This window comes from Monodelphis domestica, chromosome 6 (assembly GCF_027887165.1).
Source record: "Monodelphis domestica isolate mMonDom1 chromosome 6, mMonDom1.pri, whole genome shotgun sequence".
NCBI lineage: Eukaryota > Metazoa > Chordata > Mammalia > Didelphimorphia > Didelphidae > Monodelphis > Monodelphis domestica.
Window position 1 is genome coordinate 108,990,575 of NC_077232.1, and position 15,643 is coordinate 109,006,217.

The 15,643-nt window shown below is 33.5% G+C and overlaps 1 protein-coding gene across 1 annotated transcript in view; it reads right to left on the reverse strand.

Moving 5' to 3' along the window:
• Positions 1-281: 281 nt before the first annotated feature.
• Positions 282-15,643, reverse strand: part of SEPSECS (Sep (O-phosphoserine) tRNA:Sec (selenocysteine) tRNA synthase) — an 89,699-nt gene continuing 74,337 nt past the window's right edge. Inside the window, exons 10-11 of the mRNA XM_001362501.3 lie at positions 6,066-6,156; positions 282-4,160 (exon numbers count right to left, since the gene is read on the reverse strand). Coding sequence (XP_001362538.1) covers positions 3,848-4,160; positions 6,066-6,156 — 404 coding nt within the window. The 3' untranslated portion in view covers positions 282-3,847. The remainder of the gene's footprint in view (positions 4,161-6,065; positions 6,157-15,643) is intronic.

The following is a 15,643-nucleotide window of genomic DNA, read 5'->3' on the forward strand; positions in this document are numbered from 1 at the left end:
ATTCCCCACGCTTGAGAATAAGGTCCTTATAGTTCTGTGGTGTGCAGCAAATCCTCTTTGCAAACTCTTCTGTCTACTCTCTGTTTGCAAGCCTTTTCTTTCCTTTTCCTCCTTACAAGTAACAGATAATTTTTTTAATGAAGAATCATAGTTAATGGTTCTCATTACGGTTTCTCATCTCTAGTTGCTTTCTTTATAAATCTGAAATTGAAAGACTGGATCAAAGACACAAATTGTGCCAGATATTTACAAAAAGAAAAAAAGAGAAAAGACTATGACAATTAGAGGTTCTTTCTGTTTTTATTTGCATGTGGGACAATGTAAAATATAATTCACTAGTATTTGATGATTTTTTAAAAAATATTATGAATTTATGCATTGTTTTATTTTTAACATCAAACACCAAACTTTCTGGAAACAACTTTTTCATTCAGCAAATCAAGTAGGTGAATGATTAGTTGTCAGTTTCCCATTCTAACAGATAAAACAAAAAATTGACTCCACAAAAAATGGACAACTCTTCATGTTTCAGTCAAGATTAAAGTTGACACAACTTGCTAATTAGCAAAAGGATACAAATGTTCCTAGAATTCTTGTGCAGCCTGAGATCAAACAGTGTGCATTAGGTGAGAAATTACAAAAGTATGTTTATTGATCTTACAATTTCTCATGTGGTATCCAAAATAGTTTAAAAAGAGCATAAAAACAAAGTTAAGGCACAAAAGGATGAGGTGGTAATTCTTAATCATATCCTAGAATAAGTATGCAAATGAAAAATTAATAGAATATATCAGGCTATGGAAAAATGCTATTTATAGTAACTACCAACAAATCTTTTCAGTTTGTGTCACTAACAGTATTAAAAAATACTTTTTGAAAAGGTAATTTGCATTTTCTTAAAGTCATAACAACATTTTGGGTACCCATAATTCAATACTTCTAAAACTTTGCTATTTTTTAAAAAGTGAAGTTAAAAAAAATGAGAATTATTTCAAGTCCTCAAAGAAATTTCTATCACATGGGAAGGTGGAGAAAACTATTTTTATCCAAATTTATATGCATTTCAAATGACTTCTTTGGAAGTTCCTGAATTGGAATAGTTCTAACTATGAAGCTAAATTATTGAATATCAAAATAAAATCGACACTAATATCAAATTTTACTTGAAGTTTAAAGGTGACTAAAGTCAAAAGACCTAACAGCAGGATACAAAAGCTAGAACTTATTTTATTTTGTACTGGCATAAATTTTATTACTACCAAATCATGTTATATACAATTAAAGTGCCTTAGAAATTACCAGTTAAATGGATCAATAATTTGGTGAAAAATAAAGTTAGGTTTAACTGATAGGAAGCAAAAATTATAAAATTACAGGGCTCTCTAACGTATAAATGCACTGTTAAATAATAATTTATATTCATTTGCTTATTCTTTTAAAATTACGGTTTCTGACACCAGGCTCCTTTTGGTGCCACCTTCTCCAATGTTAATGCCAAAAAATTGTTAGCATAAGGCTAAAATAGCCAAATGAAAATAAAAGCCTGATCTCAAATATCAAAAGAACATTTGGTTTTAATTCAGTTTTTCCAAGTATATTCCACTGTCTACTTAAAAATTAAATCGTTTTGGCTTAGGCAGTTGGATTTACTATTACAGAAGATCCTTTCTTATGCAGGGATGGGAAATAACCCTCTGCTGAACTGCTGGACTGAATTATGACTTCAGCAATAGAAAGGTACACCATTAATGACCTACAAAATATGACTATGTGTTAATGAATGTTATATTTATAGTTATATGTTGTTTCCATTAAAATATATAATATATGCCCATGTGTTGATGAACAAATTACGTGTTATATATTTATATTGTGTATTTTGGAGTTAGACATACTCAAAATACTTATTTTTATATATCTAACCAGAAGGTTGTTTTAAGGGCTAATATGAATTTAAATATCTAAAACTTTTTAAAAAGTGATAGAAATAGCAGCTTAAACTTTGTACATTAGGAACAGAAATGTTATACCATATAGTTTATACTTGGGTTTATGTAATTTACCTTCAATTAGAATTATTATCTACTCAGCAGCTAAAGCCCAAGAACTGCTGATACACTGCAGATGAAAACATTTGCTCGTCTCTGGGCTCTACCCTTTCTTAAGCTAAATGATGAACACACAATATAGATGACTTTTTCTATAAAACAATTTTGGCTTACATGTATATTAAGCTGCAATGCCAGCACTTACATTTGCATCATTACTTAATTTCCTGGGCTCTAGAGATTTTGTTGCATCTGGTTGGCTTTTTATTTGTTCTACGATTCCATTTCAAATAGTAGAAATTAAAAAAAAAAACATTATTGTACAATGTTTTTATTCATGAATATTTAACAAGTGAAATGAGATGAAATTTCAAAAGTAAATTTAATTGTTTAAATATTGTTAGAATTTAAAAGATAACATACAATAAAAACATAGGCTTCAATGTATTGGTTGAAATATAAAATTTCCTAATTAAGAGTTATCGGGAAGAACAGTGCATAATGCATAACTACTAAGATTTTTATAACATTATTACATTTGTTTATAAAGTGTTCCTAACTTTCACACTTAGTTGAACTTGTATAAGTTATAACTTCCATTTAACTGATAGTTTCACAATAGACTGAAAGTTTAGATAATGCTTCATATTGTAAGCCCAAATGTCAAAAAATTCTCTCCCTTTAGAATGTTTAATTTGCCAAGTCAATCAAAAAATAAGCAATAATGAAATAAAAAATATAGTCAAATTTCAATTGGGCATTTTTCTGGAATTTTTATCAATGTGGAACATCAGCAAAATACTTTACATATACCATTGCTAATAAGCCAAAGAATTTCATGAATATCTCACATAAGAAGTAATTATTTTCACACTGTATCATTTTCTACCCTCACAGGTGCATATATCTGGATATGCTCAAGTTAATCTTGATGTAGATTTGTCCCTCAGAAGATTACATAGGCACATATTAACTTACAGCTGATACTCAAAAGATCAAAAATTATGATGAGTCTAAAAGAATATATTAGATGCATTTTAAAATGTATTTTAATAAAAATGTATCTTGGGAACTATTACTATTGACCATCACTATCTTATAGCAGAAAGGCATCTTAAATATCATCATCTCAAATCCTTTCATTTTACAGATAAGGAAACTAAGGCCCATGAGTTAAATGACCTGCTCCAAGTTATGCAATCAGAAAATGACAAACCTGGAATGAAAATAGAGGCCTCTTAAGTCACAGCCTAGTATTGTGGTCATTCTGTCACTGTTAAACCATAGGGGAGTATTTCATTGAAAGTGAAACTAGATAACTCAAGTTAGAAAAATGAAAAATTCACTATTTCTTGAAAAACTCTTTAATAAAAACAAACTAAAGGATATATATTTTTTATCAACCTTCATTAGATTATGCCTTTTTATCAACCAAAATGTGAATATACAACAGGACAAATTGAGAACACATATAGTATGTAAATGATGAAACACAGTCAAGGTAAAGAGTACTCAAATATTTCAAAAAGAATTATAGGCAAAAGTGCATAGTTGACTACTTTTCAGTTAGAAAAATGTTAAGTGTATTTTATTTTGTGGATTATATAAAGATTGAGGCATAATTTTGAAACAGACCAAGAATCAAAAGATAATAATCATTTGCTAACTCAATTCATTCTCTTCAAGTAAACTAATTAAATGTTTTCAAAGGAATTATTAATTTAAAAAAAATTTAAATTATTATTCATTGGAGTTATCTTAAAGTTTATTTCATATTATAAAATGAAACACTGCAAATATCAGGAATTAACTTCTTTGCATTCATTGAGAATAAGTGTATTTTCCAGATTTAAGGCCATTTCTTGAATATTTTCAACTTCAGTGATGTTAGGATTATCAACTGCAGAGACACCATCACTCTCTTTGCTTTTTTCTTTTCTCACTGACTTCAAGCACTTATCAAGTCTTTTTATGAACAAATCCACATCTTGTTTTTTCATTCCAATTGCTGATGCAGCATTCAGGTAAGCACAAGGGTAGTTATTTGCATGTGACATAAAGCCTTTGAAAACGTAGCCATTTATAGTGTGCAGAATCCCCAGAGGCACGACCCTAAAAGGAAAAATTTATTTGGGAAACTATTAGCTACTTAACATATTTGATACTATTGACCCAATACCACCTACAAATGTTAAGGAAAAGTATCATATAGATGTGGAATGAGAGCAAACACCAAAACCACACACATCACCACTCCTATAAATATGGAGTCTGGGTCTAATTCTAAGTGCCTCTCTGGGATCCCTAAAAACAAGGCCATGCCACTTCTACTTGGCACTGGTAGCTCCACTTTTATATCTTACATCACTTGATCAACAAGTACTTATTTAATTTCTCCTACATCCTCAGCACTGTGTTAAGCGTGCACTGTAAAAGAAGAGAGATCTAAGTGCCTGACCCAACTTGCCCCTTTTATGCTTGCAGCAGGGACTGTTAGGCTGGCAATGAATACTAGTCAGCTCTTACAGATGAGTTTCTAATGCATCAGCAGACCTAAACTTGCACACATGGAACAGAAGGCCTCAGTCATCTAGAGGGACACCTCTTCCAGTTCAGCTCCCCTCCTCCACTTAGTACCTACCTGTGTGACCTGTGTGGCAGGCCACATCCCCTCTCTGGGCTTCAACATCTTTGTGTATAAGACAAAATGGTTAGATTCAGTGACCTCTAAGATCCCTTCCAGCTCTTAAGCTATAGACCCATGCACTAGAGGAATTTAGAAGTCAGTTTAAAAAAATCAAAATAAAGACAAACAAAAGCAAAGCTGAAGCTTGAGGCAAGATGACAAATGTAAAACAACTAAACTAAGATGTATCAGTGAGTTCACCAATGAAAAATATGGGACAATCAAAGGGAAAAGCAGGGTTTCTCATTTGATGGGAAATCTTTAATTTCTCTATTCCATAGGAAAAGATACTCTTTAAATTGAAGCAAATAAAGCAGAATAGTTACATCAAGATACCAAAGTTGAGATCATTTTCCTCCATAAACAAATCAAAAATTAAATGAAATGAGCCAGATTTTACACTCATGTTTCAAGCTAAATACCCATAGATACAGAGTAAAATTTTCAAGTAAATTGTCCCAGATATAGAATTCCACACTCTACTTAATTCAAGAACCAAGTTTTTCCTTGACAATGGTTGTCTTTTATTAGAAACTGTTGGTATAAAGCAAGTCTCCAAGATAACCACAAGGAAACTCACAAAGAAAATGCTATCCATAGCCAAAGAAGGAACTATTAGAATCAGAGGGCAGATCAAAAAATGTGATAGGGTCTTTTATCATGATATGAGCAATACAGAAATATGCATTACATGAAAGTATGGGTATAATCTTTATCAGACTATTCACCACCTCAGGGAGAGAAGGTAAGGAGAAAAATCTGAATTTTAAAATGTCAAAAAAATTGTCAAAAATTGTTTCTACATATAACTGAAAAAATGTTAAAAAGGAAAACAGCTAAAAAAAAGAAATCACTGTTGAAATATCCGTTTGTGTTTACAAAGGATAGAAAGAGTTATATCATAAAATCACTCGTAATAGTCCAATTAGAATAATTAATTCCTTATTTACATGGAGAAGTTTTGACTTTTTAAATTCTAAGATCTTTAAAAAATAGATGATATGCTCTTCTTTCTGGAATGCTTCAGTATAAAATACCTAAAAATGAAAACATTGGGCTAGAGGGCTTCCTCAAGTTCTTAACAGTCCTATGAGTCTATTATTTCTGGAAAGAACCAGTTTTCTTTTCACTAGACCCCAAGTATGCTTCAGCATATACTTAACATATGGCTATCATAAATGATGTTTATGTTATATATATATATATATATGTATATATATATATACATATATATATATATAAAATATGTAACGTATCCAAATATGGACACCAAATAAGAAGATAAAAAAGTCAAATTTAAAACCCAAACCACCTCTCTCAAACATACTCACCTAGCTCCAGACACTTGTCTAGTAAAAAGCATAGATCCAAGTTGTGTAATAGCTGTGTGGGTACATTCATCCAATGACTTAAGGGACATAGCTGAAAAAAGAAAAATAGTTTAAATATGGTAACCCTAGTTTTTCTGGAAACTGCAAAAACTTCAGGAATAGGGAAGCAGAAGGGGAAAGGAACAAGTACCTTCTCTGTACTAGGCTTAGTGCAGGGACCAATAGATTTTCATCACTTTCAGCTGACAATTTTATTTAAAGTATTCAATAACTTAATGTTGGAATTCAATGTGTATATCTACTAACAACATCATAAGTACATATTTGTAAGAGTGGATATTCATTTAATTATAACCACCTCAATGTCTAAAAAAGCATCAGCATGTGACTTTTCCAGCTAATAAGAAAGCCAAGTAAATAGTGAGAACAATGACATAGTCAATGTAAGTGCCGCTTATTCAAATCTGATGTAGCTTATGAAAATTTCTTAAGTGAATGTATTTTAATGTATTTTTGCTTTTACTGACAAGGCAAAGAATATGTAAGAGGAACATGGAGCCTATCTTCTCTATATGCCCAAAGAATGTTCACTGAAGAAGCTCCTAGAAGTAAATTTTAAAGCAGAAGGGGAAGGGTACAAATATTTATTAAGTACCTTCTCTGTGCTAGACGTAGTGCAGTGAATTTAAAATTTATGATTTTTAATAGCTGTTACCAAAAATTTTATCCAATGAGTAACAGATTCCTGAAGATATACTGTAGGTCAGCAGGAAACATGATTCTAATTCAATGCAATTCAACAAATATTTACTAAGCAACTACTATGTGCAAGCCATTGGGCTAGGCAGTAAGAATACAATTTTTAAAAATAAAAACAGTGCCTGCCCCCAAGGAGCTTACATTCTACTGGTAAGATATGATATACACAAGTAACAACTAAGTATATGCAAAGTAATTTTAAGAGAGTATGCCAAGATAAGAGGGGGTAGAAAAGAAAGGCAAGTTCATCAGAGGCCTTATAAAGGAAGTGGTTTGAACTGAACTGTGGTTTGAAAAATACTTTGTAGCAGAGATGAGGAAAGTAGTCTAAATATGGGGAATAATTTGCATAAAAGTATAAAGGCAGGAAATAGAACATCATGTATAGAGAGTAGCTAGCAGAGGATATACATCTTAAAGACTTTTTTCCTCCCTAGGAATACCTCTACTGTATAAAATGAGACCAAACTGTGTTATATATATAACAAAGTTCATATTTATATAATGTCTTAAGGTTTACAAAATGCTTTTCTTTACAACAACCATTTGAAGAAGATGATATAGGAATTATTAAAACCATTTTTTCAATGAGTAAACTGAGGCTGATAGAAATTAAATGACTTATCCATGTTCATAAAGCTAGGAAGTATCAGAGCTGTGATGCAAATCAAGGTTTTCTGAGTTTAAATTCAGGGCCCTTTCTACTAAACCACACTGCTTCATTTTTAAAAAGCCATTCTGAGACTGGCACAGTGGATACAGCACCAGGCCTGGAACCAAGAAGACCCGAGTTCAAATTTGACGTTGGACACTTACTATATGACCCTAGGCAAGTCATCTACCTGGTTTCCTCATCTGTAAAATGAGCCAGAGAAGGAATTGGCAAACAACTACAATATCCTACACCTAGAAAAATGCAGCTAGGGTCACAACAATTCTGAGACGTAAATTTTAGTTTGTTCATTTTTCATAAGATGTAATTTTCTTTTATTTTTTAAAAGATTTTTGTTGTGAAAATGTTTTAAGTTATGAACTGAAATCCCCAAAATAATATATTCTTGTATATACAGAACACAAAAAGAGGATTACATATGAAACCATTAGTCACCATTTCATAATGCTTGCTTTAAAAAAAAGTATATAACTCCATACATTACTTTCAAAACTGTCACAACTATGCTTCCTTCTGTTCTATTCACTGAAACATGTTTTGATGGCACTCTTTTGGGGGGCATCACTATGCTAGCCACTCCTCACCCACCCTCAACTAAAAAAGAAGAGGGGAAAAAAACCCTTATTACAAATTAAAATAGTCAGGCAAAACAAATCCATGGTGCTTATATCCAAAAATGTATACATCTTAAATCTTAAGTCCATGACACCTCTCCCACTAGTCCTTTAGTCCCTGGATACCCTGGATTTGGGCTCTCATATCACTGGTACATTTTTCTAATGGGAAGGATATTTCAGAAAGTTCTACATAAATTGTGGTTGGTCACCTCAAAGATCAGTTAAATCTTTCCAAGTTGTTGTTTTTTAAAAATAATATTGTCATGGTATAAAGGTAGCTCTGGTTCTATTCACTTCATTCTGTAGACTACTCAGGTGTCTGAAATTATTTTTCAGTGTTACAACACAATAACATTCCATTATATTCATAGACTACACTTTGGTCTGCCACTCTCCAGTTGATGGGTATCCCTCTCCCCCTTAGATCCTATTTCATTTGTTTTTACTTCCTTCCTATGTTCTGCTATTCTCCAACTGATAGATATCCTCTTCTCCCTTGGAGCCTACTTCTTTTTCTTTTCTTTCCCTTTTAATTTTCCCTTTGCGATCAGGAAGTTTGCTTTATTAGAGGCTATTACTTCCATGGCATCATCCTGCCTTTCTACTCCCTTCTGTCCTTATCTCCATTTGTTTCCTTGTTGGGCCTGAGATATTTCTCTTTTTTTTAATTTTTATTTAGAAGATTTTCCCATATGATTGGGGTTATAGACCCTAAATGAACACCCTATAGTGCAAATGTAAATAATATGGAAATAGGTCTTAACCAATGACACATGTAAAACCTAGAGGAATTGTGCATCAGCTATGGGAGGGAGTTGGGAGGAGAGGAGGGAAAGAACATTATTTTTGTAATCCTGGAAAAATACTCTAAAATAATCAAATAAATAAAACTCTTAAAAAAAAAGGAAAACATTAAAAAAAAGATTATTTTTTCCATAGTTACAGGATTCATGATACCCCCACCGCTTTCTCTTCCACCTTCCCAAAACTGACAAGCAGTTCCACTGGGTTATACATATATCATTGTTTAAAACATATTTCCATGTGTATAATTTTCATAAAATCCAAGATTTAAAAAATTTTTGAGAGAAATTTCAGGAAAAGAAGCTGGATAACTCTTGGAATCAAGAAAGTGAACTATTTGAATAAAGTGGCATAAAGAAACTTACACTGCATCAAAAGATCCAGAATGAATTGTTGGGATGTAAGTGATTGAACTGAAGGGGGTTGAAAACATTTATTCTGAATATAAACTCTTATGCCAAAGGGGATTGCCCCCTAATTGGCTTTTTGTCAATGCGCCTAATAAACATTGTTTTTCTCTCTCTCTTCTATTTCCCTCTTATCTGAAACTATTATAGTTTCATCTTAGAAAGTGCAATATTGCATGTACCTTTAGTTAGTTATAGTAAATGATTCATCAGGGAGACTAGTCTCCCAAAGAATAACAGGGGAATTATAAAGCTAGGATCAACTCTCCCCTTGTTTATTTTTACCTAAACAAATCAAGAATTTAAAGTACACCTACTTGACACTAAGTAAGAGAGTTCACAAGTCATTAGAATAAGCTTATACCTCCAAAGGTCACTGCTCCGCCCCTTGGGCAGTGCTGGGCAAACTGAAAGACTGTGATGAGTGGCTGAGATTCCTGCCACAGCTTTGGAGGAGGCTGCTTTGGTGGAACTCTGACTGAAGACAGCAACAGGACCTCTGTCTGAGAATTACCAGGAAATCCACATAGAGATCAGATTTGGGGAAGCCCTGCTTAAGCTATAATATTTTTAAATTGGCAACCACAGTCTCTTTACTTTAGAATTCTCATATTTAGCATAAAACCTAAATTTAAATTTTTTAAATATTATTCATATTTGCAGTGGAGAGATCTAGGAAGTTTTCATTTATTATTCCCTGGAATACTGTCCAGATCTTTTTTAAAAATCAGTTTTCAAGAAGTCCAGTTATTCTTAAAAGATCTCTTCTTGACATGCTTCCCAATTTCCAGAGTTTTTGATCAACTACCTTACATTTTCTTCCATTTTAATAATGTTTTTATTTTGTTCTAGGATTTCATGCTGTGTTATAGTTAAAGAGTTGCTGATTTGTTTGGTCTTTTCTAATATTCAGGAAGTTTATTACTTGATTTTTTTTCCCTCCAAAGCTTTTATTTCACTTTTCTTTTTTAAAACCTTACCTTCTGTCTTAGAATCAATACTATGTATTGATGCCAAGGCAGAAGAGTGGTAAGAGCTAGACAATGGGAGTTAAGTGACTTGCCCAGGGTTACACAGCTAGGAAGTGTCTGAGGCCAGATTTGAACCTAGGACCTCCCATTTCTAGGTCTGAATCTCAGTCCACTGAGCTACCTAGCTGCCCTCTTATTTCACTTTTCTTATCCTTTACTTTGTTTTTTAGTAGATGTTCATATATTCCTTGTGGAAAATGCATCCCCCCCCCTTTAAATCAATCAACATTCATTAAGTACCTACTCTGTGCCAGGCACTGTGCTAAGTGTTGAGGATAGAAAAGTAGCTTACAATTTAATAGGAGACTCAACATTAAAAAAAAAAATACATACAAAGAAAGATGCATACAGGATTAAAAAGATATAGCTAATAAAGGAAAGAAGGACCCGGTAGGGTGAAGTCAAAGAGGCTGAGGAAAAAAAGTATTCAACTGAGCTCTCCCAACATTGCCAAACAATTTGCACACATGGATGATATACCACTGGTGGGACTAGGTAATGGCAACAGAAGCAGCATCAATACCTTTAAGAAGCTCTTAAGCCAGAGATAGTAAGGAGACAAGATAATTGGTCAGAAAGGGATTACAGATACCCCTAGTACTAGCAATGGATGTAGGGCCACTGGAGTGAAACAAATCAATCATTATAGTTTCTCATTGGATTTCTTGCTCATTATTCAGTATGCTGTGAATTTCAGGTTTTTGCCAAAGTGGGTACGTGGGAACTAGAAGGTACCTCAATTCAGGTAGCAATTTTGGCTAGGAGTCCACATTTCTTTTCTTTTTTTTCACATTTCTTAAAACAACAAAATCTAACTGCTAAAATACACTTAAGTTATTATGTTTGATAATCTGCTTTACATGAAGAAAGTATATTATACAGGCACACATAATTATAAATAAATCTGCCTTAAAAGCAATAGAATAGGTTATATATGTATATATAAATTCACACACATACTTCATTTTAATTCATCTAAAGAATTTACAGTAAATAAAGAAGCAGCTTTGGAGTTAAAAAGACTCAGGTTCAAGTTTTGTCTCTGTTACATGCTGGTTCAGTGACTAGAAAAAAAAATCACTTAATTTCTCAGTGCTTCTACTTTCTAGGATTGTAAACTGTCCATCTGCACTAGTGAAAGCAATTTTCTTACAAGAATTTCCTAAACCAATAAATTCATATCTAAACTCCCCTCTCTTTGAAAAACACCTTTTTCCCCTTCTCTTCCTAGTTGACTGGGTTGATCTGATTGTTATTTGGCAGGAATTTTTACTATTTTCTCTTTCTTCTTCTCAGCAGAGAGATGAGAGACTATAGATTCTAAACACTACACACTCTCCAATATAGTCAACTATATCATTTGTTTTGCTTAATTTTTTTGTTTGTTTCACAAGGAAAGATGTAACAGGGAATGATGTGAATGAGAAATGACCGATACAAAAACAATAAAACTTATAAAAAAATGTCAGAAATAAAGTTTAAAATTGTATTACACAATGATTCCTATTACTTGCCACAATAATCTAAGTAGTTATATCAATATCTCTATTTTGGGAGGCAGAGTAAAGAAGGCAGCATAGAGGCAAAGAAAGTTCAGACCTCTGAAAACCCTTGCTTACCAATTACAAACCAAATGTTCCTAGGGGACTGAAAACCAAACCTAACAACATGACAGAGCCAAGGAACCCTCCCTGCTGAACACAACTTAAAAGGTACGCCCCCAAAACGAATGAATTCGAGAAAATTCCAGTTTAAAAGAAAGGAAGAAGGAAGGTCCCAGGACCCCTCCCCCACCTAGAGCGCTGAGTCTCCAGCAGTGGCTGGAATCTCTCAGGGGGTAAGGGTGCTAGTCTAGAGGGAGTACCTTGCTGACAAAGCTGTGTCAGGCTCAGGGCTCTGAACATAGGCAGTGGGGAAGCAGTTGGAGAAGAAGCTCTGAGCAGGCAGCTTAGTCACAGCCTAGACATTCCATAATGCCCACCCCCTCCTGAGGTTTTGGCCTCAGGGCACATCCAGCTCTGGGCTTAATCTTATCAAGCCTTCAGAGAGCCAGGAAGCTCAAGCTCCACACCCCTAAACCCACAGACTGGTCTAAGAGCCTTGTTAAGCTCCAAGGGTAAAGGTTGACAGAAAAGCCCAAACCCAAAGATCCAACACATAATGAGAGGAGCAAGAGTGCAGGCAACTACAGGGTGGAAAGAAGAGGCAAATATGAGCAAACAACAAAAAAAAAAAGAAAAAAATTACAACTGACAGCTTCTATATAGGCAATGAACAAAGAACAGATGGCAGAAAGGGTATAAAGAGAACATCTCAAAATGTATGAACTTCTTTAATGGCATAAGAACTTTTAGAATCATCCTGGGTCTCCTGTGAAGAAATGTTTCCATGACCTTTAATCGTAACAGAGGAGAATCAAGGATCACCAAGCAAAAACACAGAAAATCCAGCAAATTAGAACCAGGATCTGGAAGAACTCAAAATACAATTCAAAACAATTAAGAGAGGCTAAAGACAACTGGGAAAAGAACTTAAAAAAGCAAGATAAGTCATCTGGAAACAGAAAATAGTGTCTTGAAAGCCAAAATTAATCAGCTTGAAAATAAGGCAAGAAGATGAAAGATCAGAAGAAGGATGACCAAAAAGCCAGGGATGAAATTCAGTCTTTAAAAAACAGAATACAACAATTAGAAGCAAGTAACATCATAAGGCAGCAAGACACTATAAAACAAAATCAAAAGAATGAAAAAATCGAGGAAAATATGAAACATCTCATTCACAAAACAGAAGATTTAGAAAATCGTTCCAGAAGAGACTACTTAAAAATCATTGGTCTATCAGAGGACCATGACAAGAGAAAAAGCCTGGACATCGTCCTATAAGAAATTATCCAAGAAAACTGCCCCAACATTCTAGAACAAGAGGGAAAAGTGGAGATTGAAAGAATCCACAGATCATCTCCTGTACTTAATCCCTAACTGACAACATCCAGGAATGTTATAGCCAAATTCAAGAACTATCAGACCAAGGAAAAAATATTACAGGCTGCTAAGAAGTCATTCAGATACCATGGAACTACAATGAGGACAACACAGTATCTGGCTGCATCTACACTGAAGGACCAAAAGGGCATGGAATATGATATTCCGGAAAGCAAGGGAACTAGGTCTACAACTAAGAATCAACTGACTATATTCTTACAGTGGAAAGTATGGTCATTTAATAAAATAGAAGAATTCCAAGCATTTGTAAAGAAAAGAACAGACCTGAACAGAAAATTTGATGCCCAAACACAGAACCCAAGAGAATCATCAAAAGGTAAGTAAGAAAGGAGGAAAAAAGAAAAAACAAAACAAACAAAAAAAACCCACCTTTTTTTTTAAGGGACCCAGTAAGTTAAAATGATATGTATCCCTATAAGAAAAGAGGATAATGGTAACTCTTTAAAAATTGTTATTTTCACCTGGGTAGTTAGAAGAATTATACAAAGAGGGAACACTGACAAACTGTATAGGATGAAATGCCAAGACATAAATATGTATATAGATATATGTATGCATAAATATATATGTGTATATATATACAACTAGAGTTAAAAAAAGAGGTTAATACTAAGAGAAATGGGAAAAGAAACAAAAGGGGGTAAATTTCTGTCACAAAGAAATGCAAGGTGGGAGGGGGGAGAACATCAATACACTGGAAGAGTAAAGAGGTTGGAGATAGGAAATACTCCATTCTTACATGTATTGAAATTGACTCAAAGAGGGAAGAACAATCAAATACATGGGGGCAGAGAATTGATTTGTGCCCTAAAGGGAAGTAAAAGGGTAACAAACGGACTGCTGGGGAGGGAAGCAGTACAAGAGAGGGAGGGGGGGGTAGGGTAGTATAAAAAGACTGTAAAGAAAATAAGAGGGGAATAAGAAGGGGGGATAGAAAGGGAAGTAAAATAAGGGTGGGAATAAGGGGAACTGATTAAAAACAAAAACTGATGTAGAAGGAAATGGTGAAAGAAGAAAGGGCAGGACTACAAGTGGAAATCAAAATGCTGGGAAATACACAGCTGGTAATCATAACTCTGAATGTGAATGGAATGAACTAACCTATAAAATGCAAGCAAATAGCAGAGTGGATTAGAAACCAAAACCCTACTATATGCTGTCTACAAGAAACACACATGAGGAAGGTAGACACGCATAGGGTAAAAGTAAGAGGATGGAGCCAAATCTATTAGTCATCAACTAATAAAAAGAAGGCAGGAGTTGCAATCATATCTGACAAAGCCAAAGTAAAAATAGATCTGGTCAAAAGAGATAGGGAAGGTAATTACATGCTGATAAAAGGCAATATAGACAATGAGGAAATATCTGTACTCAATATGTATGCACCAAATGGTATAGCATCCAAATTTCTAAAGGAGAAACTAGAACAGATAAAGGATGAAATAGATAGAAAAACTATACTAGTGGGAGACCTGATTCTTCCTCTATCTGAACTAGATAAATCAAACCAAAAAATAAATAATAAAGAGGTAAGAAAAGTGAATGAAATCTCAGAAAAATCAGAGTTAGTAAATACGTGGAGAAAAATAGATAGGGACAAAAAGGAATAAACCTTTTTAGCAGCACGTGGTACATTCACAAAGACTGACTATGTACTAGGGCATAAAAACATTGCAAACAAGTGCAAAAGAGCAGAAATAATAAATGCAACCTTTTCAGACCATGATGCAATGAAAATAAGGATTAGTAAGGGTACATGGAGAGGCAAATCAAAAATTAATTGGAAATTAAACAATATAATTCTCCAAAATCGGTTAGTTAAAGAACAAATCAAAATCTATGGGATGCAGCCAAAGCAGTACTCAGGGGGAAATTTATATCCTTGAGTTCATATGTTAACAAATTAGGGAGGGCAGATGTCAATGAATTGGGCATGCAAATTAAAAAACTAGAAAGTGAACAAATTAAAAATCCTCAGATGAAGACTAAATGAAAGATCCTAAAAAATCAAAGGAAAAATTAATAAAATTGAAAGTCAAAGAACTATTGATTTAATAAATAAGACTAGAAGCTGGTACTCTGAAAAAAACAAATAAAATAGACAAAGTTCTGGTCAATCTAATTAAGAAAAGGAAAAAAAAAGAAAACCAAATTGACAGTATCCAAGATGAAAAGGGAGACCTAACCTCTAATGAAGAGGAAATTAAGGCACTCATTAAAAAGTATTATACCCAATTATATGGCAATAAATATGGCAACTAGGTGATATGGATGAATATTTACAA